This window comes from Cladophialophora yegresii (assembly GCF_000585515.1).
Source record: "Cladophialophora yegresii CBS 114405 chromosome Unknown aczIN-supercont1.7, whole genome shotgun sequence".
In the NCBI taxonomy this organism is placed as follows: Eukaryota; Fungi; Ascomycota; class Eurotiomycetes; order Chaetothyriales; family Herpotrichiellaceae; genus Cladophialophora; species Cladophialophora yegresii.
The window spans coordinates 728,061-753,629 of NW_006913051.1; the positions used below are offsets into that span (position 1 = coordinate 728,061).

The 25,569-nt window shown below is 55.4% G+C and overlaps 8 protein-coding genes across 8 annotated transcripts; 6 read left to right on the forward strand and 2 right to left on the reverse strand.

Annotated features, from left to right (window-relative positions):
- Window positions 1–366: 366 nt before the first annotated feature.
- A1O7_09399 (uncharacterized protein) lies at window positions 367–4,074 on the forward strand (the record flags this gene model as incomplete). Its single annotated transcript, XM_007763387.1, has 1 exon — window positions 367–4,074. One exon carries the CDS (start codon window positions 367–369, stop codon window positions 4,072–4,074), a length of 3,708 nt encoding a protein of 1,235 aa, XP_007761577.1.
- A 1,224-nt stretch (window positions 4,075–5,298) lies between these two features.
- A1O7_09400 (uncharacterized protein) lies at window positions 5,299–6,548 on the forward strand (the record flags this gene model as incomplete). The annotated part of the gene is made up of 6 exons (XM_007763388.1): window positions 5,299–5,327; window positions 5,425–5,570; window positions 5,652–5,762; window positions 5,820–5,911; window positions 5,975–6,352; window positions 6,408–6,548. The coding sequence occupies 6 exons, from the start codon at window positions 5,299–5,301 to the stop codon at window positions 6,546–6,548; spliced, it is 897 nt and encodes a 298-aa protein (XP_007761578.1).
- An 863-nt stretch (window positions 6,549–7,411) lies between these two features.
- On the forward strand, window positions 7,412–10,106 carry A1O7_09401 (uncharacterized protein; the record flags this gene model as incomplete). The annotated part of the gene is made up of 2 exons (XM_007763389.1): window positions 7,412–9,872; window positions 9,961–10,106. 2 exons carry the CDS (start codon window positions 7,412–7,414, stop codon window positions 10,104–10,106), a joined length of 2,607 nt encoding a protein of 868 aa, XP_007761579.1.
- Window positions 10,107–11,996: 1,890 nt separating this feature from the next.
- A1O7_09402 (uncharacterized protein) lies at window positions 11,997–12,803 on the reverse strand (the record flags this gene model as incomplete). The annotated part of the gene is made up of 1 exon (XM_007763390.1): window positions 11,997–12,803. One exon carries the CDS (start codon window positions 12,801–12,803, stop codon window positions 11,997–11,999), a length of 807 nt encoding a protein of 268 aa, XP_007761580.1.
- Window positions 12,804–13,170: 367 nt separating this feature from the next.
- Window positions 13,171–14,141, forward strand: A1O7_09403 (uncharacterized protein; the record flags this gene model as incomplete). Its single annotated transcript, XM_007763391.1, has 2 exons — window positions 13,171–13,327; window positions 13,420–14,141. The coding sequence occupies 2 exons, from the start codon at window positions 13,171–13,173 to the stop codon at window positions 14,139–14,141; spliced, it is 879 nt and encodes a 292-aa protein (XP_007761581.1).
- Window positions 14,142–14,983: 842 nt separating this feature from the next.
- A1O7_09404 (uncharacterized protein) lies at window positions 14,984–17,422 on the reverse strand (the record flags this gene model as incomplete). Its single annotated transcript, XM_007763392.1, has 2 exons — window positions 14,984–15,931; window positions 15,980–17,422. The coding sequence occupies 2 exons, from the start codon at window positions 17,420–17,422 to the stop codon at window positions 14,984–14,986; spliced, it is 2,391 nt and encodes a 796-aa protein (XP_007761582.1).
- Window positions 17,423–19,974: 2,552 nt separating this feature from the next.
- On the forward strand, window positions 19,975–20,794 carry A1O7_09405 (GATA-binding protein, other eukaryote; the record flags this gene model as incomplete). The annotated part of the gene is made up of 2 exons (XM_007763393.1): window positions 19,975–20,214; window positions 20,261–20,794. The coding sequence occupies 2 exons, from the start codon at window positions 19,975–19,977 to the stop codon at window positions 20,792–20,794; spliced, it is 774 nt and encodes a 257-aa protein (XP_007761583.1).
- An 875-nt stretch (window positions 20,795–21,669) lies between these two features.
- A1O7_09406 (uncharacterized protein) lies at window positions 21,670–23,580 on the forward strand (the record flags this gene model as incomplete). Its single annotated transcript, XM_007763394.1, has 2 exons — window positions 21,670–23,056; window positions 23,234–23,580. The coding sequence occupies 2 exons, from the start codon at window positions 21,670–21,672 to the stop codon at window positions 23,578–23,580; spliced, it is 1,734 nt and encodes a 577-aa protein (XP_007761584.1).
- Window positions 23,581–25,569: the final 1,989 nt, after the last annotated feature.

Sequence of the window (25,569 nt, forward strand, 5' to 3'; positions counted from 1 at the left end):
GGCTGAGTGAATCACGGTAGGCGGGACAAGGCTTTAGGTGGGGTGCGGGTATCGCCCGGAGCTTAATTGCACATGCCCGTAAGCTACTCTAGGCTGTCGTCAGCTCAGCCTTGTCGCGCCATAGAGGCAATACTAATTATTGTTCCTTCTATTTGCCTCTGGCAGTTTCCCTCAACACCGGTGTCAACGCCGTCTGCCCGTCCCTTCTGGTCCTCGGCACATCTTTTCTTCTCTTCCTATCTTCTCCTCTGACCCATGACCAAGGATATGTCATTCCGTCCTAAACGGTGAACCTGAACATACGTCACCAAGGCGTGGTACCCCGTACGGGCAGCCCTCTACACAAACCCCGCCACCACTCCCACCATGCATCAGTCATTCACGGGCAGTGCCCGCAAAGCCCGACAAGTCAATCTCTCGGGTCGCAACACTACAAATCCTTGGGCGGCGCTCTCAAAGACCGCACAAGGCTCCGACCCGTCGGGAAACAACCCAATCGCTCAAGCCCAAGCAGATCGAGTCAAGAGACAACAAGAAAGAGATAGACTAAACGCTTCACGAAAAATCCAGAAAATTTGGCGTGGCCACTCGACCCGGCGGAAAGAGAAGGCCCGATTAAGACAAACGTGGGATGAAAATGAGCGGTTGAGACTTGGGAGGGATGCGGAGGTGGATTACCGGGCCCTGGTTGACAATGAGGCGACGATACCGGGGTACGAGAACTCAACCCAGTTGCTGCTTCAGCTCAGACTTTTGCTGCAGTATCAGGAGTACAGGCGGGCCAGAGTCAGAGATGGAATGGATACAGTGAGACTACTCTACTTCGGCCAGGCACTGCAACCTACACTGGTCTCGTTACAAGGGTCTCTCGTCGACCATGTCTGGAGGTTCAACCTCTCACGGCTGGGCCTGGTTGTTTCCCGCCACTTGAAGAGCATCCTGATTGATGAATCGACTTCGATGACGACTCATGGGCCGAGGTTACTAAAGATCATTTCTACAATCGCTATCTATGTCTCGGACGACATGGTGAGAGACTCGACTGTCTATTTTGAAACGATCCAATTGGCCTTGACATCACAAAAGGGAGAGGAGTGGCAGAAGGGCTCTCTTGAAACGATATGGGCTCTCTTGAGGTATCCGACACGAAAACAGCCAGCATACGAAGCTTTTGTCACCAGACTTATGTCTCAACCATCATATGCCGACGACAGTGCGGTTTTGGCGAGACTTGCAACCCCGTTGGATATGCCTCAATTGTCAACCGCAATTACGAAAATGCTGGAGGATGAGGATGTCACGAAGACCGACGCCTCGACCATGACCGAGAGATTATGGCAATTGGCATATCTCGTGTACTTCCACGACGCGGTTAAGCGGGGCTCTGCTGATCGTGCTTACATCGAGGCACTCTCAGCACTCCTGGGAGAATGTGCCAACGAGATCGCCGAACGGTATGAGCAGACCGACCACCTAATGTCTGGTGACAACAGCAAGAACACGCCAGCGCCTCTACCTCCGTTCGTACGTGAGATGATATCTAGAATACCACGACAGGATAATCTGCAAGCAGTCCTCGATGAGATGGGTTCATCAGAATCGTCCAATGAAGACGCTGGAGAAACTGATTTCCAGTCGGCGAAGCGCCTGGCAAACTTCGCTGTTGCTTTGCTGAGGGCGTTTCCAGCGCAGGCTCAGAATATCCGAATGGCCCTCTACCGAGGCTCCGTTAAGACGGTCGGTAATGCAGATGTTTCCACAATACAGTACTTCTGGAATACAGCACGAGGAACAGGCGTATTCAAGAAGATTACACGAGACCACAGGAATGTGCTGTCTCTGCTACGAGAAGCTGCTCCTCCAACCAACCAGATTGGTCAGGCCCCAGTCTCCAAAGCCGAGATAGCTCAGTGGCGAGACGAATGGCGGATAACCTTGCTGTTCTTGGAGCTTTACACTTTCGTGCTCAAGTTCATGGATGACGAAGATTTCTTCTCCTACGATATATCGCATTCGTTCGGTGCAACCACAACTTCTCCCATAAGTGTGTTGTCGCGTAAGGGCTCGCTGCCTCTGAATGACGTCGCTCAAATGACAATCTTCCTGAAGAATCTGGTGTTCGTGCTGTACTGGAACGCTGCCGATTTGGTCGAGAGCAACGAGCATGAGGAGGACGTTGGCATCTCTGCGCTCTTCGGCGGCTCTTCACACTCGAGCAACAGGCAAGCAGAAAAGAAACAACAGACGCTGACCGGCAATGGCGTGTCGCAAGGCTATTTGAAGGGCTTAGTGACGGGCCTCCTACGTATGCTGCACGAGAGAGATTCCCGTCGTTCCTTCGTCCCTCCCGGACATTGGCTGATGACCAACCAAGTAAGCATGGCGGGTTTCATTCCAGCCGTTGTTGCCGAAGAGGAGCGAAGGCATGAGCTCGGTGAAGACGATGATACAGACGATCAGCAGGATGACTTCGACAAGGACGCCGAGTTGGACGAGTCGGCAGGCTCAATGCCGGGTGAGATGCTGCTGAACACCATGTTCGGTATCCGACCTTCGCACATACCACGAAGTCGAGCTTCGAGAATGGCCGACCGCATTGAGAAGCAGCGGATACAAGCCAGGAAGAAGAGACAACTGGAGTCACTTGCGCCGCGTCTGGAGATCCTTCGCAATTTGCCCTTCTTCATCCCTTTCGAGACAAGAGTCCAGATCTTCCGAGAATTCGTCTACCGTGATCAACTTCGACGGCGAGATGGTGCAATCGATCCTGATACGTGGCGAATGTCCGTTGTAACGAGCACGCAAGGCCGTGGAACTGATGGCAGGCCCAGGGGCGTTGACATCATTTCCCGCCATCATGCGGAGATTCGTCGTGAGCACGTCTTCGAAGACGCCTATGAAGCTTTTTACGGGCTCGGTGAGGGGCTCAAAGAGCCGATCCAGATCACGTTTATCGACAAGTTTGGTGCCCCGGAGGCTGGCATTGATGGAGGGGGTGTCACGAAAGAGTTCCTCATGAGCGTCACCAGCGAGGCGTTTGATCCCGATGCCAGCCTGCCAATGTTCAAGGAAAATGCCCAGCGGTACCTCTACCCTAATCCTCTGATCTATCAAGAGACTGCAGCGTATCTGAAGCGAGCTGGGAGGAAGCCGGGCACCGAAGGCTTTGATTTCCAGATGGCTGAGTTCCTGCGCCGGTTCCAATTCCTGGGCAGAGTCGTTGGAAAGTGTCTGTACGAGGGTATTCTGATTGACGTGAGCTTCGCTGGGTTCTTCCTGCTCAAGTGGGCTCTAACTGGCGGCACTACCGTCGGTTCCAACGAGTCTGCTTATCGTGCAACCATTAATGACCTCCGAGAATATGACGAGGAACTGTACCAAGGGCTGCTGAAGCTGAAGAACTACCCTGGCGATGTCGAGAACGACTTTGGACTTGACTTCACAGTCACCGACACGATCACCATTGAAGACGAGCGAGGTAACGACGTACACCAGACCAACACGACGGAATTGATCGCAAATGGCGCCAATACACCGGTCACAAACACAAATCGACTGGTCTATATCGACCGAATCGTCAGATACCGATTGCAGCAGCAACCCAGAGCAGTCACAGACGCATTTCTCAGAGGCCTTGGACAGATCATTCAACCCATGTGGCTTGCCATGTTCAATCAGAAAGAACTCCAGAAGCTTGTTGGTGGGGACAACAGCGAGCTCGACATCGCAGACCTTCGCCGGAACACACAGTATGGCGGGCTCTATGTCATCGGCGACGACGGCCAAGAGCATCCTACCGTCCAACTGTTCTGGAAAGCTCTGCAGGACATGTCCGACAGCGACAGACGGAAAGTCCTTAAATTTGTCACCAGCACGCCCCGCGCACCGTTGTTGGGCTTCAGCCACCTAAATCCGAGATTCAGTATACGCGACTCTAGTGAGGATCAGGAGCGGTTGCCGAGCACGAGTACCTGTGTCAATCTGCTGAAGTTGCCTCGGTACGCGGATATCAAGACGATGAAGGAGAAGCTTCTGTATGCAGTGAATTCAGGCGCGGGATTTGACTTGTCCTAAGAGACGTCAAGAGGGGCCAAAAACGGTGTGTGAGTGCTGGATGGATTTTGAGCCAGGCAGGCAACACAAGGCCACGCAAGCGTGAAGCGGCGAGCTTCTGCCGCTCACAATGCATGTGTGCCTGAGCCGCCGTGGAGTAGAATAGACCTCTCAACATCCGCGTCTTCGTCCGTGTCGCCGTCCGAGAGTGGTGCGCGACGTCTTTCATCCGTTTGTCAGCCCAGTGCAATCACCGACTGTCCCTTTTTCCAAATAGTACGGAGTACCAAGCTGCCTGAAACAACGCGGGCCATCGGAGTTTGTCATCCAGGCGGACTCCGCGATTGCCTTGGCCTAGTCTACGACGAAAATGCTGACTATCCATCCCCACCACGCTGTAGGAGGCTGACATGGATCCTTCTCGCTTAATGTCCTAATACGATAGTCGTATAGCCTGGCAATCGAAAAGGCCGACAGCATGGCCTACTGAAGCTAGATGCTACCGCCTGCGTATATGGGACTGGCGTGGCAAGCGGAGCGGGCGGCCCAGTTGGCCGCTTGCCCATACATACTGCGTACCATCCAGTCAGACACACACTTCCTAGAGGATTGCACGAGATTCTCCAGGCCGAAGCAAGCATATTTAGTATGTATTAGACCTCGATGTCCGCTCTGGGGTTTGAACCGTGAAATGCAGTATTCTCCTTTTCTACTACAAATTCGTAGAGGTCCATCTCTACTGTACACTATTCTCCGTCTCTACTATATAACCGTGACGAGTCTATCTATCCCTGCCACGTTGTACGGAGTATCGAGCAGCAGCTTCAACGTACCTGGTTTCGCGAACCTAGGTTAGTGTCCCCATCGAGTCCGATCATCCTCGAGCAACTGCACGGCACGGCACGATGAAGGAAAGACCGCATCTCTCAGCCGGGGACTATCTCTCTTTACTCCTCGCCATGACCAGAGGCCGTACGTACGATATTCCTACAGTATCTGATTCCTCAGCTGTGGGCGCGCAGACACACACACAGAGTCTCCTCTCAAGCGCATCTCCTCTTACTTTCTACCGCTTCAGATTCTGCTTCCACGGAAGGCCCGCCTCGCATGCAATATATGCCTTTACTAACTCTCGTTCTCGCAGTTGGCGCATTGACGTACTCAAGCCTGACCGGGTGGGCGAGGGGCGAAGACTGCCCAACGGCGTATAAGCGGCATGTCATCTATAGTGCGATGAGGAGTGCGATGTCGGGGTTGACGGTTAAACAGTCTCAGTGAGTCTTTCGTCAATCTCAGGGCAAGTCCGATGTCCTGCCCCTTGTGGTTGTGTCGTTGCAGGCCGAGATCTTGTGCTCACATCTTCTGGCGAAGGGCCATTCAACCGACCACCTCGGAAGGATACCAGACATTCTGCAAGAAGCAGAAATTCAAGCCCGAGATTGTCGAGTTTGAGCATGGCGCGACTGGATGCTTTTTGGGGCCGAAAACGGCGAAAAAGACGCTGGTCTGGTTTCACGGTGAGCGCGGCACATTTCTTCCTGTCGCATTGGCGTCGAGTTTCGGTCGACGAAGGAAGGTGCTGATTCGCAGGTTTACAGGCGGCGGGTATAACTTCGCAGCTGCAGAGGAGCACTGGGGGATGCTGTGGGATTTTATCGAGCTGGCCAAGAAGAATGGCGCAGAGTTGAGGGTTATGGTTCTCGAGTATGGTAAGACAGTCTCCTTTTCGGCCTTGCCGGGCAAGACCAGCTGATTTGGATGTACAGAACTGGCCCCTTATGGTGTGTTCCCTTTGCAGCTTAAGCAGGCGGTCGCTTCGATCCAATACCTGCTGAACTCGGGCTTGCAGCCTTCCCAGGTGAGTACTTGGAACTAACTTCGTCGCTGGCACACAAGTGTTGATCCATACATGGTCTCCTAGATCCTCATAGGCGGGGATTCCGCAGGAGGAAACCTGGCAGCAGCATTCACGGCGCACCTGACTCATACTCACCCCAGCGTTCCAGCTATAGATCTGTCCAGCAACATAGGCGGGGCACTCCTGGTCTCCCCCTGGGTCTCCTTCACCCAGGAACGAGCGTCGTGGAAGAGCAACCATAAAAAGGACGCGCTCGACCCGGCGACCGTCCGAATATGGTCCGACAATTTCATGGGCAAGACGCCCAACGACAACTGGAGCCAGCCTGCCGAAGCACCGGCAGAGTGGTGGAAAGGCTTGAAGGTGGATGACGTTGCCATCACAGCGGGAGGGAATGAGGTTTTGAGGGACGATATTCGAATATGCGCTGAGAACATCAAGGTGAGCAGCCGTCTCCTAGCAAGCACAGGGACAGAATTTGCTGATCGCCCATTAGGTCCATAATCCTCAGGTCGAATACTTCGAAGCGCCTGGAGAGGCGCATGATGCTATCATCATGGACAAGGCGCTTGGGCTGAAGGAGGATTTTGCATCGGAGCAGTTTATCCGCAAGTGGATTCTGGCAAGGGTGAAATGAGGAGGACAAGGAACAGATTGAGAGCGATGGTGATGGTCACTGAGACGGGCCACGACCATATCTAAATCATGTCCGGTGGTCATCGTCAGGTCACGCTGATGCTCGACAGTGGCAGTGGGTTGCACAACAACGTGGCTGCACCTCCTGCTGTCCAACTTCCAGGTCGTTCTGACACTCCCTGGCAGTGCCATAGACGGACATGCAAATGCTGGCACCTTTGATACGAGGTATGCTGGGACGTGAAAGGTTGGAGCAGCGAATGAACCGTCGCTGATCTTGCACGCTCTCCGAGGACCTGGAGCGAGTGTTTGGCTCCGTCAATTTCGTCACTAGGATCGGGACATCTGCCCTGCCTTGCCCTGCAGCCCCCACTGAGTCGTACTCCCGGGCTCGCTAATTATCTCTTAAGGGGTGGCCTGCAGTAAACCTCTTGCCCGCCCAGGCTTAACTCAGGTGCCACTAATCGCCCCTCGGCCCCAACTGATCGCCATCGCGTGAACACCACGCCCAGTCTTTAAACTCCGGACCGTACAGCAACCCAATCGTCTACTGAGCGACCCTCTCCACCTGACTCGAGGTGAAAAGCCTTGCACCTTTCCGCATCGACTACTGCCCAAAGCAAATACACCGTCCATCCATGTCGAATGCGCGGGTGGCAGCCTCGCTATCCAGCCGGTCAAGACCATTCCTCTAGCTCTACTGCTCGCCGCCTTCCATCCGACGCACTTGGGACCATAGCGGGCCGGGCCTCGATCGAGCTCCAACCCCTCAACGGCCGTAGCAAGCACAAGCACTCACACGTAGCCAGGCGGCTCGAAAAACGCCTCTCCAAACTCGAACAGCTCGCAGACCGAGACGAAGCCATGAAGTTCTCACACAGTATTCAGTTCAACGCCGTGCCTGACTGGAGCAGTCACTACATCGCCTACAGCAATCTCAAAAAGCTCATCTACACTCTCGAGAAGCAAATCAACCGACAGCCGGGCGAAGCGCAGACACAGGAAGATGAGGAGAACACAGCTCTGCTGGGCGGATCGCTCGACCCGGACACCATCTTCAAGCGCATGCTGGACTCGGAGCTGGACAAGGTGTGCTCCTTCTATCGCTTAAAGGAGCTGGAGATCTTCGGCGAACTTGATCACCTGTTGAAAGATGCAGAGAACTATAAAGCCGAGACGCGTGATCTGGACATGGACGCCGTGGTCGAGACGGAGAATCGAAGGAAAGCCCAGCGCTCGTCGAGTATTTTCAACGTCCCCTTCCGGCGGAAGAGAAGGACCTCGACCATGAGCATCAGCTTCGAGGAGCCCGAGGGCTTTGACAGCGATAGTGACGCTGAAGACAATGCCGCCATGATCAAGAAGAAGAAGCCGTCGACAACGGGGAGGCCGAGGAGCAAATCCGCCTGGGACGGCGAGGCATCGGCCCATTCAGCCATGGCCGACTCGCGCGACGATCTGAGATCTCTTGATTCACCCACGTTCCTGAGAAGGAAACCGAGTCTCGCCATGGAGATGGAGGCTTCCGAGCCTGGTCAGCTGTCAGCACTCTACGACTCGGGCATCAATCTGAAAAAGCGGACAATCAGCCTATACGTCTCGCTGTGTGAGCTGAAGTCGTTCATCCAGCTCAACCAGACCGGCTTTAAGAAAGCCGCGAAAAAGTACGACAAGGTCTGCAACCGCGACATCCGGAAGGACTACATGGAGAAGTCGGTCAATCCATCATATCCCTTCCAAGAGAAGACCATGGTCCATCTGGACGAGAACATCGCCAAAATCGAGAAGATCTACGCCGACGTTGTCACGAAAGGCGACCAGGCCATGGCGAGGAGAGAACTGCGGCTTCATCTTCGCGAGCATGTCGTCTGGGAACGAAACACCGTGTGGCGCGAGATGATTGGCATTGAACGGAAAGCTCAAGCGGCCAACTTTGGTATCAGGCAGACTCTCCTGGGCGGGGTGCAAGATCCGTCCAAAGCTCGATTACAAGGCGATCGCGAAGCCATCGAGACCAAGGAGTTTGTCACCCCCGTTGGACGCTACCGGTGTCCGAAGTGGCTGTTCAGCGGCACCTTCTTCGCCCTGGTTGGCATCCTCGCGATATTCCTGGCCCTGCTGTACGTGCCGATCATGAAGAAACCCGAACAGCAAAACTGTCTGGCCATGCTGGTCTTTGTCTCCCTCCTCTGGGCCACGGAAGTGATACCCCTGTTCGTCACCTCCCTGCTCATCCCCTTCCTCGTGGTCGTCCTGCGGATCATGCGCTCCGACGACAAACCTCATCAACGACTGGACTCGAAAGCCGCGACAAAGGCCGTGTTCGCGGCAATGTGGACGCCCGTCATCATGCTCCTGTTGGGAGGATTCACGATCGCGGCCGCGCTCTCGAAATACCACATCGCCAAGATGATGGCCACATTTGTGCTCAGCAAGGCCGGCACCAAGGCCCGCAACGTGCTGATCACCAACATGTTCGTGGGCATGTTTCTGAGCATGTGGATTTCGAATGTTGCGGCCCCGGTGCTGTGTTTCAGCATCATTCAACCCATGTTGCGCAACTTACCTAGTGACAGCAACATGTCCAAGGCGTTGATCTTGGGAATCGCACTGGCGAGCAATATCGGTGGAGCAGCCTCCCCGATCGCCAGCCCCCAGAACATCATCGCCCTGCAGAACATGAAACCCGCGCCGAGCTGGGGGGTGTGGTTCTTCATCGCCCTCCCCGTGTGCATCTTGAGCATCGTGCTCATCTGGCTTTTATTACTTGTCACCTTCAAGCCCGGCAAGGGCACGACCATCGTCCCGATCCGCCCCATGAAAGACAGCCTGAACGGCGTCCAATATTTCATCATCTTCGTCACTTTGGTGACTATCGTCTTGTGGTGCACGAGCCACCAGTTGGAGAGCGTGTTCGGGGATATGGGCGTCATCGCGATCATCCCGCTGGTCCTCTTCTTCGGCACGGGCATCCTCACCAAAGAAGACTTTAACAACTTCCTGTGGACCATCATCATCCTCGCGGCGGGCGGGCTGTCGCTCGGGCGCGCCGTATCGTCCTCGGGCCTGTTGCACACCATCGCCCGCTCCATCACGGAACAGGTCGACAACCTGTCCATCTACGGCGTGCTCGTCGTGTTCGCGGCCTTGGTCCTCGTCGTCGCTACATTCATCTCCCACACGGTGGCCGCGCTGATTATATTGCCGCTAGTCCAGCAGGTCGGCCAGGGAATGAAGGAACCGCATCCGAATCTGTTAGTTATGGGCGCAGCCTTGATGTGCAGCGCCGCCATGGGCTTGCCGACGAGCGGATTTCCAAATATGAGTGAGTTGGCTTTTGCTCCCGCAACTCCTAAGCTTCTCAATTGATTCTACTCTGAATACTTTTACTAACCTCGCTTTGTGTTCTGTAGCTGCAATCATGATGGAAGTCCCCGAGACAGGCGTGCGGTATTTGCGCGTCAAGCACTTTTTGACCCGCGGCGTGCCTGCGAGCATCATCACCTTTGCCATCGTCATCACCGTGGGATACGGGCTGATGATGGCGGCTGGGCTTTGATGGGAGTCGGCTCTCGACGAGGATTGTCTGTTAGTCACTGGACAGGATGTATTGTATTTGTTCGGGGACATAGGACAGAAAGACAGAAAGACAGCTGGACGAATATCACATATGCGTGCGCGTACACAAACCGGCGGCATACATGCTCTGTTTACTCCGGATGGTATGCATCTAATCGCATGATCAAGCATGACGTGCTATAGCGTCCTGAGTGATTCCCTTCTACTTGGGTACGCAAGTACTCCTTACTACATTGCGGTTCTCGTTCTCTACGCAGTACGCTCCAAAGGGTCACCAGGGGTATGACCACGAGCCCGGCCAGAAGTGCATCCTGGATACTGGATAAACGGTCCAGCGTATTCCGACACGGGGTATTGATGTGATGTGATGTGATGTGCTGTGCTTGGGCGACCTCGACACTGTATGTAGGTGTTATGTAGAGTGTACTGTACTGTACTGTAGAATCGACATTGTATAGATACTAGATACGTATCATGTACATCGTGCCTAGAAATATAGATAAGTGTAACTGGCGCCATTAGTGCAATAGCGAAGACGATGGCGACGGCGACGACTGGTCCCGCGCGTCTCCATTGACCTTGCCATCGACGTTCACCGCGCGTGTATCACTCTGACTGGCCGGCTACATGGCTGCGTCTCTAGGATGGGAGATACTGTCTTTTCGCTTGGACTACCTGAACAGTTGACCTTTGTTTCCCTTTCCATACCTTTTGCGTCAGAACCGGGCAACGGATAAGGGATGGGCTCACTTACTGTACAGTGCGTTTACCTAGTTTGACGGGGCTCAACGCCCCGATGGCGCAGTAAGTGCATTGCACAGTCCTTCTATATTCATATGTTTTGACATGGGGTTGCTAAACGCCAGTTCTTGTCTCCGGAACTAAGAAGTTGCGTTACACAGTCCTCTCGGACTTATGTATCTCGGCATAGATTTGCTAAACGCCAGCTCTCGTCTGTGGGACCCGTAGACTCTCGCGCATAGGGCATTGGCGTCCCCGGGTAGTTGTAGGAAAGGCGCGGGGCCCGAGTCAACACCAAGCAGTAGTAGTGGCTTCTTTGCACCAATATCTCGAAATGCTACACCATGTTGGTTGCATTGATCTTTTCGACCAGGCTCGTAGGACTCCGGTGATCTCCCCGGCCTGTATATCCGTCTGTCGTATACCCGTTGGACGGGTCAATTGATTTCCAGGGGGAGAAGAGGATTCCATTAAGAAGAGAAGGAGGGAATATACCCTTCTCATTGGCGGACATGCCTTCCTCCCAATGCGCTTTGATGGCTTCACTACCGTCCACCGGCTCAGCAGCGTGAAGAGATCGGGTATTGACCAAACACAATCCACTTCTCTCATTGCTAGGGATATATTCGAATCACTAGGGCTATGCTGTCATCTGGCCAGTGAGATCAAGCGGTTACCCCGCTGCAAGAACAAAAGCTTCTGGGGTTGGGTCGATAGCCCATGAAATATGGTCGGCTTGTGTTTGTTGTGGCTGGATTGCTTTTTCATCTCAGACAAGTCGCCGTTCATGCCTTCTGGTTACGGTGGACTGGATCCAAACATCAGGGTAGACGTGATGTGGGCAAGTCAACTGTTCTCTCCTAGTCGGATGATACGACCAGTAAAAGCAAGTCGATTGAATCCAGTCTTCCCAGACTCGAGTCTGAACCTGTGTTCTTTCTGAGGGTTTTCGACACTCACCAGCGACAATTTTGGGGCTGATGGTGGCCTGTTCCTGAATGTGAGATGTACGACCTCCAAGGACAGAAAGATGAGAGTGAAGATGAGGTTCTCCCATGGTGCCAAAGTAGGTGGGAAACCATCCTACAAAATCTCCGCGCCAGGGTCGATATGTTTGGGAAGATTAGTCTCATGGCTCTGTGTTTCGAAAGGCGCTGTCTGAAAGATCTAGTCGTTTGGTGGTCCAGGTGCCTCGCTCCCCATTAATGCTCTTATCTCTTTCTTCGCCCATAGGACTATCCTGCCTCCTTTTCACGAAGAAAAATCTGCCCATCCGTCGGGTCTCAGCACCTTCCCCTGTGGCCCAAGGATCCTCCACCCTGGACCACGCGATCGGGTCCTCCTTCCATGCTTGGCTATCAGGGGAAAAACTCGTGACTTGATAGGTGTCCCTTCTCCGCCGGATGGTACCATTCTTCCCTTTCTTCTCTTCCAAAGCCAGGTATTCAGCCAGTTTCTCCCGCGTGATTGTTTGTTCCCGCCTATGCTCGGAGGTCTCATCCCGAATCGCTACAAGAGGTTGTACACCGGTGGTGTCCACTTTCTGGATCTCCTTGACAAAGTGCACTTGATCACGGAGATCACTCAGCATTGCACTCTCTTCTGCTGGGGACTTAGGCAACGGCAGCGCGGAGAGCTTGAGGAGGTGGTGCAATTTGTCTCTTGTGATTTCTTCTTCAGTCTCGGCTTCAGTTTCATATGCTGAGGTAGGTCGTTGCCGCGAGCGTAAACCGGAGGCGTCGCGCTCTTTCCGTGGAGGTGGAGCGGGAGGTAATAATGAAGCCACAGACCAGGTCGGAGTCTCCAGGAGCGATTCTATCTCGGGGGAAAGGTCGATTTTCCTGACTAGGCGGAGTTCCTTCTCTCGTGACGGGCTGGTTATGGGACCGCAGAATGCTGTACGGATGCTGAACGCCTGGCGAGGCGGCCGAGGCATGGTATGCGTCTAATGTAGGACTGCCTTGGATCCTACTGGTAGTATTGACGTGAAGATCGCGGTCCAGATGGAGGTGCCAAATGTTCTTAAAGCGGCATGGTGACGTCGATTCGATAGGCCACCGCTTTGGCGGGGCTCCCTGGCCTCCCAGGCCTCCCTCCCACGATGCAGTCTGCGGTCTGGAGCCCATAGTAGCGCCCTAACTCGATCCATCAATCGAACGTCTGGAAAGACAGATATACATTCAAACCTGGTAGCAATTCAACCTCGACCCTTGCTACGCTCCTACCAAGCAAGATATCCCGACGACCGAGCGGATACTGATTACTCCCTCACACTTCCCATCACCTAGTCCTCTCCTCTCGCCATGGCTCAAGACCCTCGGGTCCTGCTACAAAAAGCCGACAAGGCAGCGCAAGGCGCAACCGGCGGCTTCAGTCTCTTCGGCGGACGAGGCGAGAAATGGGAGAACGCCGCCGATCTATACACACAAGCCGCGAATGCTTTCCGGGTACAAAAGCAGAGTAAGCGCTGTAGCCTCGCATTTCTATCCCGCACCATCACCTCGATGGACAGTCCGCAAAGACAGATACACTGACCGTATATGGCCACGCAGACCTCGAAGCCGGCAAAGCATTCGAAAAGGCAGCCTCGATCCAACAGTCCAAACTCAACGAACCGGACGACATGGCCAACACGCTCACCGAAGCGTTCAAAGTCTACAGAAAGGAGTCACCTCAAGACGCGGCCCGCGTCCTCGCGACAGCAATCCAGCACTACACCTCCAAGGGCAACTTCCGGCGGGCGGCCACGCACCAGCAAAACCTGGCCGAAGTGTACGAGATGGAGATTGGCGACCAAAAGAGAGCGCTCGAAGCCTACGACACGGCCGCGCAGTGGTACGAGTCGGACAACGCCGAGGCGCTCGCCAACAAACTGTACCTCAAGGTCGCGGACCTGGCGGCCCTGGAGGGCGACTACCAGAACGCGATCCAGAAACTAGAGGCGGTGGCCAAGTCGAGCTTGAACAACAACCTTATGCGCTGGTCCGTCAAGGACTACTTCCTCAAGGCGGGCATCTGCTACCTCGCGGCTGGGGACCAGGTGGCCACCAGGCGAGCGCTGGAGCATTTCCGCGAACTCGACGGCAGCTTTGCCAGCACCAGGGAGAACATGCTGTTGACGGATCTGGTGGGGTGTGTGGAAGAAGGCGACCAGGAGGGCTTTACGGATAAATTGCTCCAGTTCGACCAGTTGAGCAAGCTGGATAAGTGGAAGACGACGTTGTTCCTGCGGGTCAAGAACGCGATCGAGAAGGAGGAGGAGGATTTCTCATAGTCGTGAAGATGGGCAGCATTTCCAAGCTCAACTTGGAGTTCTTGCTGCTCACTCACCGTATGCGTGTCGTCCTGCCTGGCGCATCAAAGCATTGATACACGCTTCTTTCGTGGCACCACCAACCTGGCATACGTATATACCGTACTCTTTATGGTACTCCATACACATTGAGCGATACAAGCAGACACGGCACGACACGACACGACACGACACGAAACCTCGAGATTGAGTGGGAACGATGGCGTGGTTGGTGCTGGCGTTTGGCGTGCTTGCGACCTTGAGACCGTGGCTCCTGGTATGCATTGCAGGTAGGCACTACAACTCGGTGATGTAGCGTCGCTATCACAGCAAGACCATCTCGTACGGAGGACTCTTCCTCTACTTAGAGCAATTACTGTACTAAATGTGAGGATTCCAGCAATCAGTGCCACGCCAGTTTGTATTTATTTATCCCGTACACGCTTCGCACGGGACGAACGTGCCCTTCATCCGCATGACGAAGTACGAGACTATCGACTGGATGGCGCTACTGTATCGTTTGGACCTCGAGCCACGGGAGTCCCGGCCATGCAATGCAATGCAATGCTATGAATGTACCTCCCAATGCAGTCCAGTCGTATCGTTTAGATGCAGTCTTTACTTTCTGCTTTTCTGAGCGAGGGCCGGCCCAGCCCAGCCCAGCCCAGACCAGTCATGTTCCCAGTGCGGTATATCGTTCTATAGCGAAACAATCCGTCGGTATAATGCAGAGGCGGGCACGGACAAGGACTTGGATGCTTGTCCATCCTCTTCTTGTACTGTAACGTGAACTTCGCGCCCCACGCTCTTCAGGTCGCGCCCAGCTAACACCACGTGAAGAAAGGCTTCTTGCTTTTCACCGTCTCCAGTCTCTCGACAATCACCTTCCTCTTGTGCGTATTATCCAAATCACTCGCCGCCGCGTAGCCCAGGTCGCCCTCGTCAAAATCATCCCCGTCATATACCATGGTGGGGGCCGACTTGTGGTGTTTCGCTCCACCACCAAACGCACTTCTCGTGGACATGGATCTCTGCCTACGAGATCGATCCTTCTGGGACGGTGACGCACTACTGGTGGAGGCCTGGCGAGGGAACTCGAAGCTGAAGCGCGCTTTGTGCTTCGGCCGGGTCGGGAGGGTGGCGCCGGTCTGATGGTGACCCAGACTGCCGTGGGCTTCGCGTGCGTAGTCGAGCGAGTCAAAAGCTGGCGCCGTGCTGCTCAGGTGGTCCAGGTCGGCAGAGGCATGGCCGAGGTCTGCGGCGCTGTCTTCACGCGTAAGGTCAAAGCGATGTGGATTGGGTAGTTCGGCGGTCGGAGAGCCGAGGAGGTCGAATTGCGGTTGTCGAGGCGGCGCGGACCCGTAACCAGCACCTATGTCCATTTCTTCTTGTTGCGGGCGGTCGTGGCGCGCTTTGTGGCGGCTCATCTCGGCGGACGGGACACGCATCGGTATCGCCACGGGGACATCTACGAGATCGTCCCAGACGCATACCCTCGTCCGGCGGGTCAGCTCGAGAGGACCGTGGTCCTCTTGTTTCAACGTCTCGACGACATTCCAGGCCTGGCCTTTCATCACGGCTATTTGCCGCGCGAACATGCTCTCTTTGAAGTCCGAGTCGAGCGCGAACACCCTTCGTAGCGCCAGTTGAGTCTCACTCCACCACGCTGTTGACGTCAACAGAGGGAGGAAATGCTCTCGTGTCTTCCTTGAAAACGGTTGTCCGATCAAGGACACCGGCAAGAACAACCAGCCAAAGGGAAAGCTGCGCCACTATCTCGGCAGTCAGCATAGTCAAGAAACGGGCGGGTTGCTACATACAGCATCAGGGTGCTTCCAGGGCCATGACAAACTGTTGTCGATGGCGCCGAGCGTGATCGAGCATTGCGGCTCATGTGCATTTGAAGGCGTCCCTGACCGGCTCTCCATGGCCTCATACCTCTTGTAGGGCCTCGAAGTGTTGGACTCGGGTCGCTGCGGGTTGATACTCGGGCTGACTGACGGCGGGCGTAAATGCGCATCTCCATTCTCGGTCGTATTATTCGCTTTCGGCGGCTCTGCAACGATGGACACTTCTTCCGTCTTCCAATCGATCTTGATCATCCAGTTGTCCAATCCTCTGTCCGTGTTCCGCATGATGTAATCTAAGATAACGAGCTTTTCCAGCTCTTCTCGGAACGCTTGTCTGATGACGGGCGTCCAACGAAACTTGGGGGTGTTTTCTAACGGTGGCGGCGAGACTACTCGAGGTGCCTCTTCCTCCTCTTCATCGTCTGAACCTCGACCACCTGGAATGCAATTGCTCAAAGGGCGCCTTTTCCGCTTCGTCTCCACATCTGCTCGAAACTCGGTTCCTTGATCGGGCCAGGGGTTCTCTCGTAGGAAGATGTTGGCATCTTTGAATCCCTTCAGGAAAACCTGAAAGCTACCCGGCTTGGCCGGCAGGCCTCTCTTTCCACTCCACGTGCTCCGCCTTTCCCAGAAGTCGTAGTAGAAAACCTTCGACGATAACCAGACGACATCCGTGTAAGGTACGATATATGTCCGCAACTGGCTGTCCAGAACATACGCAGCAGCTTCGGAGACGTAGGATAAGTTGGGGATCAGACATGCACGGCCAAAGGCGAAGGGGAGCAGATTCCGGTGTAGCCATTTTGTCCACTTGGGATTTCTCGAAGCATAGGGCTCTTCATCTTTAGGCTTGAACACTCCGACGACCTTGCCCTCGCTGTTCCGCGCAAAGTAACTGCCCGAACTCCCTTGTGAGATCATCTTCGGATGTGTTCCCAGTTCAATTGCCACCCGGACGCTCTCGACGATGTCGTCAAACTGCATTTGTGTCATTCGATCCGTCTCCGCGGCGTTGTAGGTGGCCAGCTGCGAAGCTGTGTATGGGCGGATGTCTGGGGGAGCTTGGAAGACGGAATGGTGGATCTCTAGTTGCTCCTCCTGTTGTGTCTTGCCCTTGACCGAGCTAATCTTGAACTTGGATGCGATCTCTTCTGCCCATCTCTCGAGTCTGGCATTTATTGCCTTGATATCCACCCCCGAAGAATTACTTCGGACCCTGCGCATCGGTCGCTTGCGCGAGTCGTGATGGCGCATAGACTCGCGCGGCGCAGGTTGTATGGAGGCATACCGCGTCGACAACGGTGAGGGATTGTTGATTTCGTCCTCATCTCCGGAGTTTTCATCTCCCAACGGCTCGTCTTCGTCTGCCTGGGCTAAGCGGGCATAACCTGAGGTCCCTCGGTGTCGAGGCATGACGCGGATGACGGGGAGGTAGAAGGGTGAAAGGGAGGAGAGGGTTTAAGATTGTCGAGGTGCCTTCACATGCTGACACAGTTCCTGCTGTGAGATCGGGCTTCTAATGCACAGGCAGATGTAAACCGCTTAGGGAAAGCACATTGAATCGTATACAGTAGTGACTCGGATGAGATCAAGCCAGGTTCACGGAAACTTTGTTTGCAAGGCTTCGGGCAGCGCCTCGGCGAACACGATCCGAGAGCCGTGCATTATTACAGCACAGGCACGTCCTGACTTCATTATTGGTCTCCTCAAGACTCGGGTCGGAGGTTCGAGAGCAATAGGCTTCGAGAGCAACGTCGGTATCAATGCTGTCCGTACATTTGATTATATGCCCAGTGGTTGCGCAGACGGCCCTGCTAATAGGCGCACTCAGACAGTTCTCAGACAATAAGCAGAAGCAGCACGTTCCAGGATGCAGCTGACCCCATCCTGAGGGCCCGGTAGAGGCCTTTCCGTTTGTTGATCAGTGACCCGCCAGGACTTGCAGGATCGCGCTGTTCAGTCTCGACCGACATGCCAGCAAAGTACGAGCCCCTCTGGTAACAGTCAAGGCTGGCGAGATATCTGGCTGACAGCCTCTTCCCTTGCGCGTGTCGACGAGGTACAAGCTATATACACGGTGTCTCGGATGTGTGTGGGCGGTAGCAATGACATGGTTGGAACAAATGTTGAGTAGAAACGTCCCGGTCTATCTGTACGGAGTAGGCCATAGTTGTAGGTCTGAGGGTCTCTGAGCACAGGGCGGACAAGTAAATAATTATCAGACCGCCGACCGAAACAGCCACGTACATAACAGCCACAAGCAGCCGTCCTCGTAGGGTTCGCAAGGTCACCAGCCACAGTCACGCCTGGATGGCGTCTCGATCGTCACTACCCAACGTCCATCGCCTGGCGCAAGACTGGCGCCGTCAAATCTCGGACAGCGGGCCTTGATCAACCATCCACGCATGGTCTGGCCCACGGTGCGTATTTCCGCTTAGTACTCCGTAGAGAACCACAATAGGAGGCTGTCGGTCGACATGACGAGACCCAAGGCCACTGGCATTTGAGCCGCTTGCTGCGCGGCGCCCTCTGGACCCTCAGGAGCATTGGGCCCCAACGTCACTTTATCTACACCATGGACTCTGGAAGATACAGCTGCGAATCGCCCAGTCAAGGAGATGGTTCCAGCGGCTATTGCCATATCGAGCAAAGCCATGTCGTTTGACTGTGCCACAGGCGCGATACAAAAGGGGCACGTCGGAAGCCGGCGTCTCCACCGCGAGATTGGACAATTTCTTTCATCTTCCCCAGATTTGCTAACGTGGCCAAATCAGCGCCAATTCGCCATTCTTCGTCGCACAGGGACAACATGCGGGTCAATTCAAAACTCATTCCAGAGCCTTTGCCAATAGTGACTGAGACCTCATCATTGGCAGCCACGCGGGAACAATCGAGCACGGAAATGATCTTCTTGCACCCAGCAGAGTGGTATTCTACGAGTACCAGGGTGCGAGGTGATCTCACCTACTCTATCCATCTTCAAGACATGGGCGCAATTAGACGTGCTTTTAGCCTCATCGGCGGGACCAGCATCTTCCTCGCCGGCCAGGATCCCTCGCCTTGTGATCCCCCTGACTCTAGCATGGTATTGGGCAATCCAAAACCCGCGAGGCTCCCGTATCGATAGAGGTTCGCGGTCTCGTCGATAACAATCCCTCTCCTTATCGAGGCCATTCTTGTTCGTTATACCATCGTGGTTCAGTCGAGTGCCTGCGGTATACGGAAGAAGATCGTTGAGTCTCACACCGGCGTCCTCCTACCAATTCTCACCCGTCGAGACCACGGTCTGGTCTCACCTCGTTGAACACGGCGTCCGCAGTTGCACCACCGCTCTTTCGGGCCACGCTCGACCCTACATACCGGCCGCCGTCGACGCCGCTGAGCGACACGCGATTGGAAGGATACAGGACAGACTATCAAAGGAGCAGCTCACCTCTACCGCCGACGGCTGTGTATGGGAGGGATATCACCCGTCCAGCGTCCACGAATCTTCCGTACACTGGTGGTCAGTTTGTCAACCAACCACAGTACCACGCCAGGAGTGCAAGCGTCAACGTAGGCCGGGACTACAATTCCGAACCGCGATTGTCATTACCAGGTCTGTCGGCTTTAACAGCTCTGGCAGCTGCCGCTGCGCCGGCACCGCCTGTGAGGTACGCGAAACGTGAAGGAGCGAAGAACATGTGATGAAATCGTGACCAAGGCTGACAAGATGGCAGGTCGTTCTCTAGTAGCAGCTATGGATCACAATTGAGTTACACGGGCGCGATGCCAGCCGTGCCTACACCTGGAATTGCGGGAAACGCTCCAGTAAGTCATGACTGCAGGTGCGCTTCTTGGTCTGCCAAGCCACCGCGTTCCCCGGCCACGTGATCCGCCATTCACTACCTCGTCATCTCTGTCTGAAGTCTTATCCTTATCGTTATCGCAATGCACCCGCATCTTCTTTTCACCGAAGGCTGGTAATGGCCTCGATTTCCATAGCAAGCGCTGACCCGACCGCACCCTTGCAACAGCCTGTGTGCCAGAACTGCCAGACCTCTACGACACCGCTATGGCGGCGAGACGAGTCGGGCTCCGTGCTCTGTAACGCCTGCGGCCTGTTCCTTAAGCTGCATGGCCGCCCGCGACCGATCAGTCTGAAGACCGATGTGATCAAGAGTCGCAACCGGGTCAAGACTGCCACGCAAGGTCCTAAGAAGAAGGTGAGACACTTGCGACTTGCTTTGTACCTGCCTGACGCGGATCCAGTTCGAGCAGAATGGAGGCCCGCCCGCCGCCACCGACAACATGAACCCGCATCGGCGAGTGTCGCAGATGGCCGCATCGGTCGCTTCTGACCGATCGCAATCACCCATTTCGCGGACTGGCACGCCGGGCGCCCAGCACGATCCGAATATCGCTCCTCAGCACCTCTTTGACGGCGTAACCGCTCTCGCCGATGCCCACTACAGCAATGGCATTCCCACCGACCCGGCCCTCCAACTCAGTCAGCCCCCTGCCGCCTTGAGCAACGGTCAACACGGCGCCGCTGCCATGAGTTACGATGACCTCGTCGGGCTCACCAACAGCCTGCGAACGCGAGTCTCCGAATTGGAAGTCATCAACATGGTCTACCACGACAACGAGTCGAACCTGTGTCGCGAACGGGACCGAGCCCTGCAAGAACGAGACGAATACAAGCGCAAAGTCGAGGAGCTGGAAAGACAATTGCTGGAGGGCCAGGCTGATGACGAACACGTTGCAAAGAGACCACGACTTTCACCACCCGCACCCCAGGCCTGATTCTGCAGGACTTCATGAGGCTTGGGGCAGCGCTCTGCCACGATTGCTTCTGCCGTCATCAGTGATACCCAAATGCACGAATTTTTTTGGACTATCGGTTGGGAGTCGTAAGTAATCTATAGATGAGGGCCTCCTGACTGGCCATCGCGGCGTTACATAGGGGAATCGTGCATTGGTGCTTATGACCACTACTAGACATGAGCTTCCGTGTCAGCATGAGCAGCATCCACTGGCACAAGATATGACCAGAATGGATCCCAAGAGACCGAAAAGTATTGATTGACTAATTGGGAGGCACTGTCGATATTTACGAGCTAATTAATGTGTTGCAAATGGAATCAAATTGGTTGGCAGAGATCAACACATGTCGCGCTACTGTAGATGTGCACAGTACAGTACCTGCTCACCGAAGCCGACACCGACGGTCCGTGTCGGCTTGTTTTCGCCCCGTCGTCGCTGCAACTCTAACATTTCTCCCTCTGTTGCAGCTCGCTTCCCTGGGTATAGACTGGCTGCCCACATCTACTGCCCTCGTGTACTATCCCTGGATGAGCGGCCTGTACCCCACCCCCAGCCCCCCACAAACCACTCGGCTATTCGCGGTCGAGGCGTGAACCCCGACTCCATCAGCCTTGCCCGAGGTCTACAGTATCTTGAATCTCACACCAACCTGTAGGAGATGTTCTTCGCTTGCCCAGAGCACAATCGAGGCGCCCTAACTCGGAGTCCCGCCATGTCTCCGGACTGACTGACTCTGCGCTGCCGTGCCGCGAGAAGGCATTGTGACGCTTACACATATCAACGACGACTCGGCCTCAAATGCAAGCAGCTGAACTAACAGCGGGTGACAAAAGTCAACAAGTCTCGGCATCGGCATGGCTTCCTCTGTGCCAGTCTCCCCTTTACGTCTCCCCTCGTCATTCAACTTCGCGACAGACGTGGTGGAATACTGGGCGCAAAAGGATCCCTCGCACGTCGCCCTCTACTGGACCGATCAATCGTTGTCCACCACCAAGCAACTAACCTACAGCCACTTCGCGCGGCAGTCGCGGCGCATCGCATCGCTTTGGGCCACGCTGGGCATCAAGCAGGGCGACACGGCCATCATCATCTCGCCCCGGATTCCGGAGTGGTGGGAAATCGGCTTAGCATGTCTTCGGGCAGGCGTGGTCATGTGTCCATGCACGACACTCCTCGTGGACAAGGACATTGAATACAGGCTCCAAGTCTCCCACGCGACCACCTTCATCGGGGACGCCACCTCTGTGGCCAAATGTCTTCGGGTGAGCTCGAAGTGCCCCAATTTGAGGACTATCATCCAGCTCGACGGCGTGGCAGACACAGGAGCAGGCGTGATTGACTTCCACGCCGCACTTCACAAGATCCCCTCGGATGCGCCGTTCCGCGTGCCAGCCTCCCTGGGCCCCCAATCGCCCGGCATGATCTTCTTCACGTCCGGCACGACGGGCCCGCCCAAGATGGTGCTGCACACGCAGACGTCGTACCCGCTCGCGCACGCCCTGACGGGGATGCACTGGCTCGACCTGGCGCCAGGCAAGATCTACTGGAACCTGTCGGAGCAAGGGTGGGCCAAAGCCGCGTGGGCGTGGCTGTCGACGTGGAACTGCGGGGCCTCGCTGTTCGTGCACGACGACAGATTGCCCTTCCACCCGCGGCGCACGATGCAAGTGCTCAACAAGTTCCCCATCACGACACTGTGCGCGCCGCCCACGGTCTACAGACAGCTGGTGCTCGAAGAGAACCGGCGGTATTTCGCGACAGCCGAAGGCAAGCCGAGGGCGCTCACCCACTGCTGTGGCGCGGGGGAGCCGTTGAACGAGAGCGTGGTGCGCACGTGGAAGGAGATGACGGGGGGGATCGAGATCTTTGACGCCTACGGCCAGACCGAGACGATCGTCGTGTGCGCCAACCAGAAGGTCAACAAGGTCAAGCCGGGGAGCATGGGCAAGCCGGTGCCGGGGGTGCCGCTTGTGGTTGTGGACGCGGATGGCAACGTCACGGACCCCGGGGTCGAGGGAGATATTGCGATTGAGATCTCGGGATCGGGCTCCCACCACTTCTTCGGCTTCTTCGAGGGATATATCGACAAATCGACAGGGAAGATCGACAACAAGATCAAGACCCTCGCGAATGGCAAGAAGTTTTTCCTGACAGGCGACCGCGCCAGTCGGGACCAGGACGGATATTTCTGGTTCGTGGGAAGGGCTGACGATGTGATTAACTCGGCGGGCTACAGGATAGGTGAGTGCAAGCGAGCGAAGTGAAGCGGAGCGAAGTGAAGCGAAGCGAAGTGAAGCGAAGCGAAGCGGATCCAAGCAGTGCGAAGCAGACCGGGCGAAAGCAGAACAAGCGAAGCACGCGAGGCGAAGCAGACCAAAGAAAAATCCCAAATCTGACTGATCCATCGCTACGATGTAGGCCCCTTCGAAGTCGAATCCACCCTCAAACTCCACCCCTCCGTCGTCGAGTCCGCGGTCGTCGGCTCCCCTGATGCCACGCGCGACGAAGTCGTCAAGGCGTTCGTCGTGCTGACGGACAACGCGGCGGCGCGGATCGCCGGTGACGCGGAAGCAGCAGCCGAGCTGACGCGCGAACTGCAGGAATTCTGCAAACGTAATGCGGCGCCGTACAAGTATCCTCGCAAGATCGAGTTCGTGGAGGCCGCGTTCTTGCCCAAGACTATCAGTGGGAAGATCAAGCGGGCGGAGCTGAAGATGTTGGAGAGGAGGCGTTATCAGGAAGAGAATGCGAGGTCGAAGTTGTGATGTTGGAGGGGGAGACGGTATTATCAAGAAGAAGAGAAAGAGAGGACGGGGGGCGAGGACGGGGGCATGGACGGGCGGCGAAGTTGTAGCTAGGTACCGTAGCTGAGTAAGTATGGGTGCGGAGTACTGTGGTGCAATATTGTATTCTATGCTGTAATTATGCTGTAGGCCGTGCGTGGCTATAGCTTTGGCTCTCTATGGCTATACTTCTAGTTAAAAGTACGGTACGTGTAAATGGGCCCGCTGGTGGAGTGGAATGCGTTGACGACCGCAGGAAAGACCTGCGAGGCCCGCACTGAGCACATGTTGTCGCGGCGCAGCAGATGCCGAAGACGAAGACGAAGACGAAGACGAAGACGAAGACGAAGACGAAGACGAAGACGAAGACGAAGACGATACATAGCTTCTACTGGGAACCCATGCCGATTTCTTAGATCTGTTGGATGGGGCGTTGCCGTCACGGAACGAAACACGACGTGACGGTTCAGCAGGCATGGTTACGGCGCGCTTAGGGATGCTGGCTTCGGTCTCTTGGACCCGCACCGATCGTACCTGAGGGGATGGATAACGTCGGCGTCGCTGAGAGCGAGGCCCCAGCTGAGTCCGACCTCGCCCTGTTTGTCCGGCTGGATGGAAAGTTCTGGGGCCGCTCTCGTCGCTTTCGAGTGTCTGCTATGGTCGCCTTTAGAGAGGTGGGTTCGATGGTGGCTAGTCGTGGGTGTCTCGTCGGCGCCACGCGACATCCTCGACTCTCGTCTGTAGTGCAAGGTCCGGCGAGCGTATCAAGGGAGACTTCGTTGCCCTACGGCGACGAGATTGGGCTGCCACCTAACGTTCTGCATACCGAGTACATGACTGTACGCATGAGCCACGAGGAGGCGTCTTAAGAAACCGACCCCTGCCGCGCCTGAGCCTCGACCACAGCTCGTCCATCATTGCCCGCCAAAAAAGGAGTGTACAATAGCTCAACTCCATCCTAATCAACCGTCAGTCGCAAGTCAACTGGGTCCATCCAACAGGACAAGAGGCGCAGTATATGCTGGATAGCATGGCACAGGCGCAACCCGCAACGTGACCACCCCTGCCCGGTGTTTGGTTGATAAGGCTGTGGCACTTGAGCATCAAGTGCTGCCCAAGCAACTCGTCGCAAGTAGACTCGCAAGAAGGGGGAAGGCCTGGCCAGTATCCGTCGTGGGCAGGCAGTGATCCGCGTTCATTCGAATGACGGAGCCTTGTTGTTGATCTCCCTAGACTGAAACTGAAGAGGATCCTCTGCATCGCTGCCACGTGCTCGACTCCTCTGTAGGACTGGTTTGAATTGACTCAATACGTACGGAGTCCCTCCTCCACTGTTGAGGAAGTGTGGGTGGACGTGACGGCGGCGTATTGAGTCAACTGGCACCTCTTGCTACCCGTATATCAAGGGGAACAGGACTCAGCATGGAGCTGCACTATCGATCGCCCCACGCGAGCTATGCAGGTCGCCCGAGTCTCCGGAGGTGCTGGATTGCGGGGTAGTGGTATAGAGCATGTAGTAGCACTTGACACTCGGAGGTCTTCATGATCTGAGGCCTCAGATCGAGGAGTTTCGCACGACTGTTCGACCCTGCTGTCACTCGTCCAGGCTTGAGGAGGGATCGATCTGGTATCGGACCTTAACGACAGCCGGAAGCAGAGTTGACCATCGATAGTATGCCGGGGATATCACTGGCATCATTCGCGGACCAGGCGATCTCACTTATGTGGTCTTGGTACCGCCGTAGGCTTGTCTGCGTGACTGTTGTCTGAATCATTGGCGAGGAAGTTTGGAGACCACCTCCTCCGCGCTGGTACTGGCCAATCTCTCTTTCGGATCGAATCTCGCATATCACCGCGCGGAAAGTCTGGACGTGGCGACTTTTCGAACCGCACGCAAGACTCCCCGGACGACAAGTGTCCAGCATAACGAATGCGATCTGGAAGGGTAGGTGCAGAGAGAACATTCGAGGG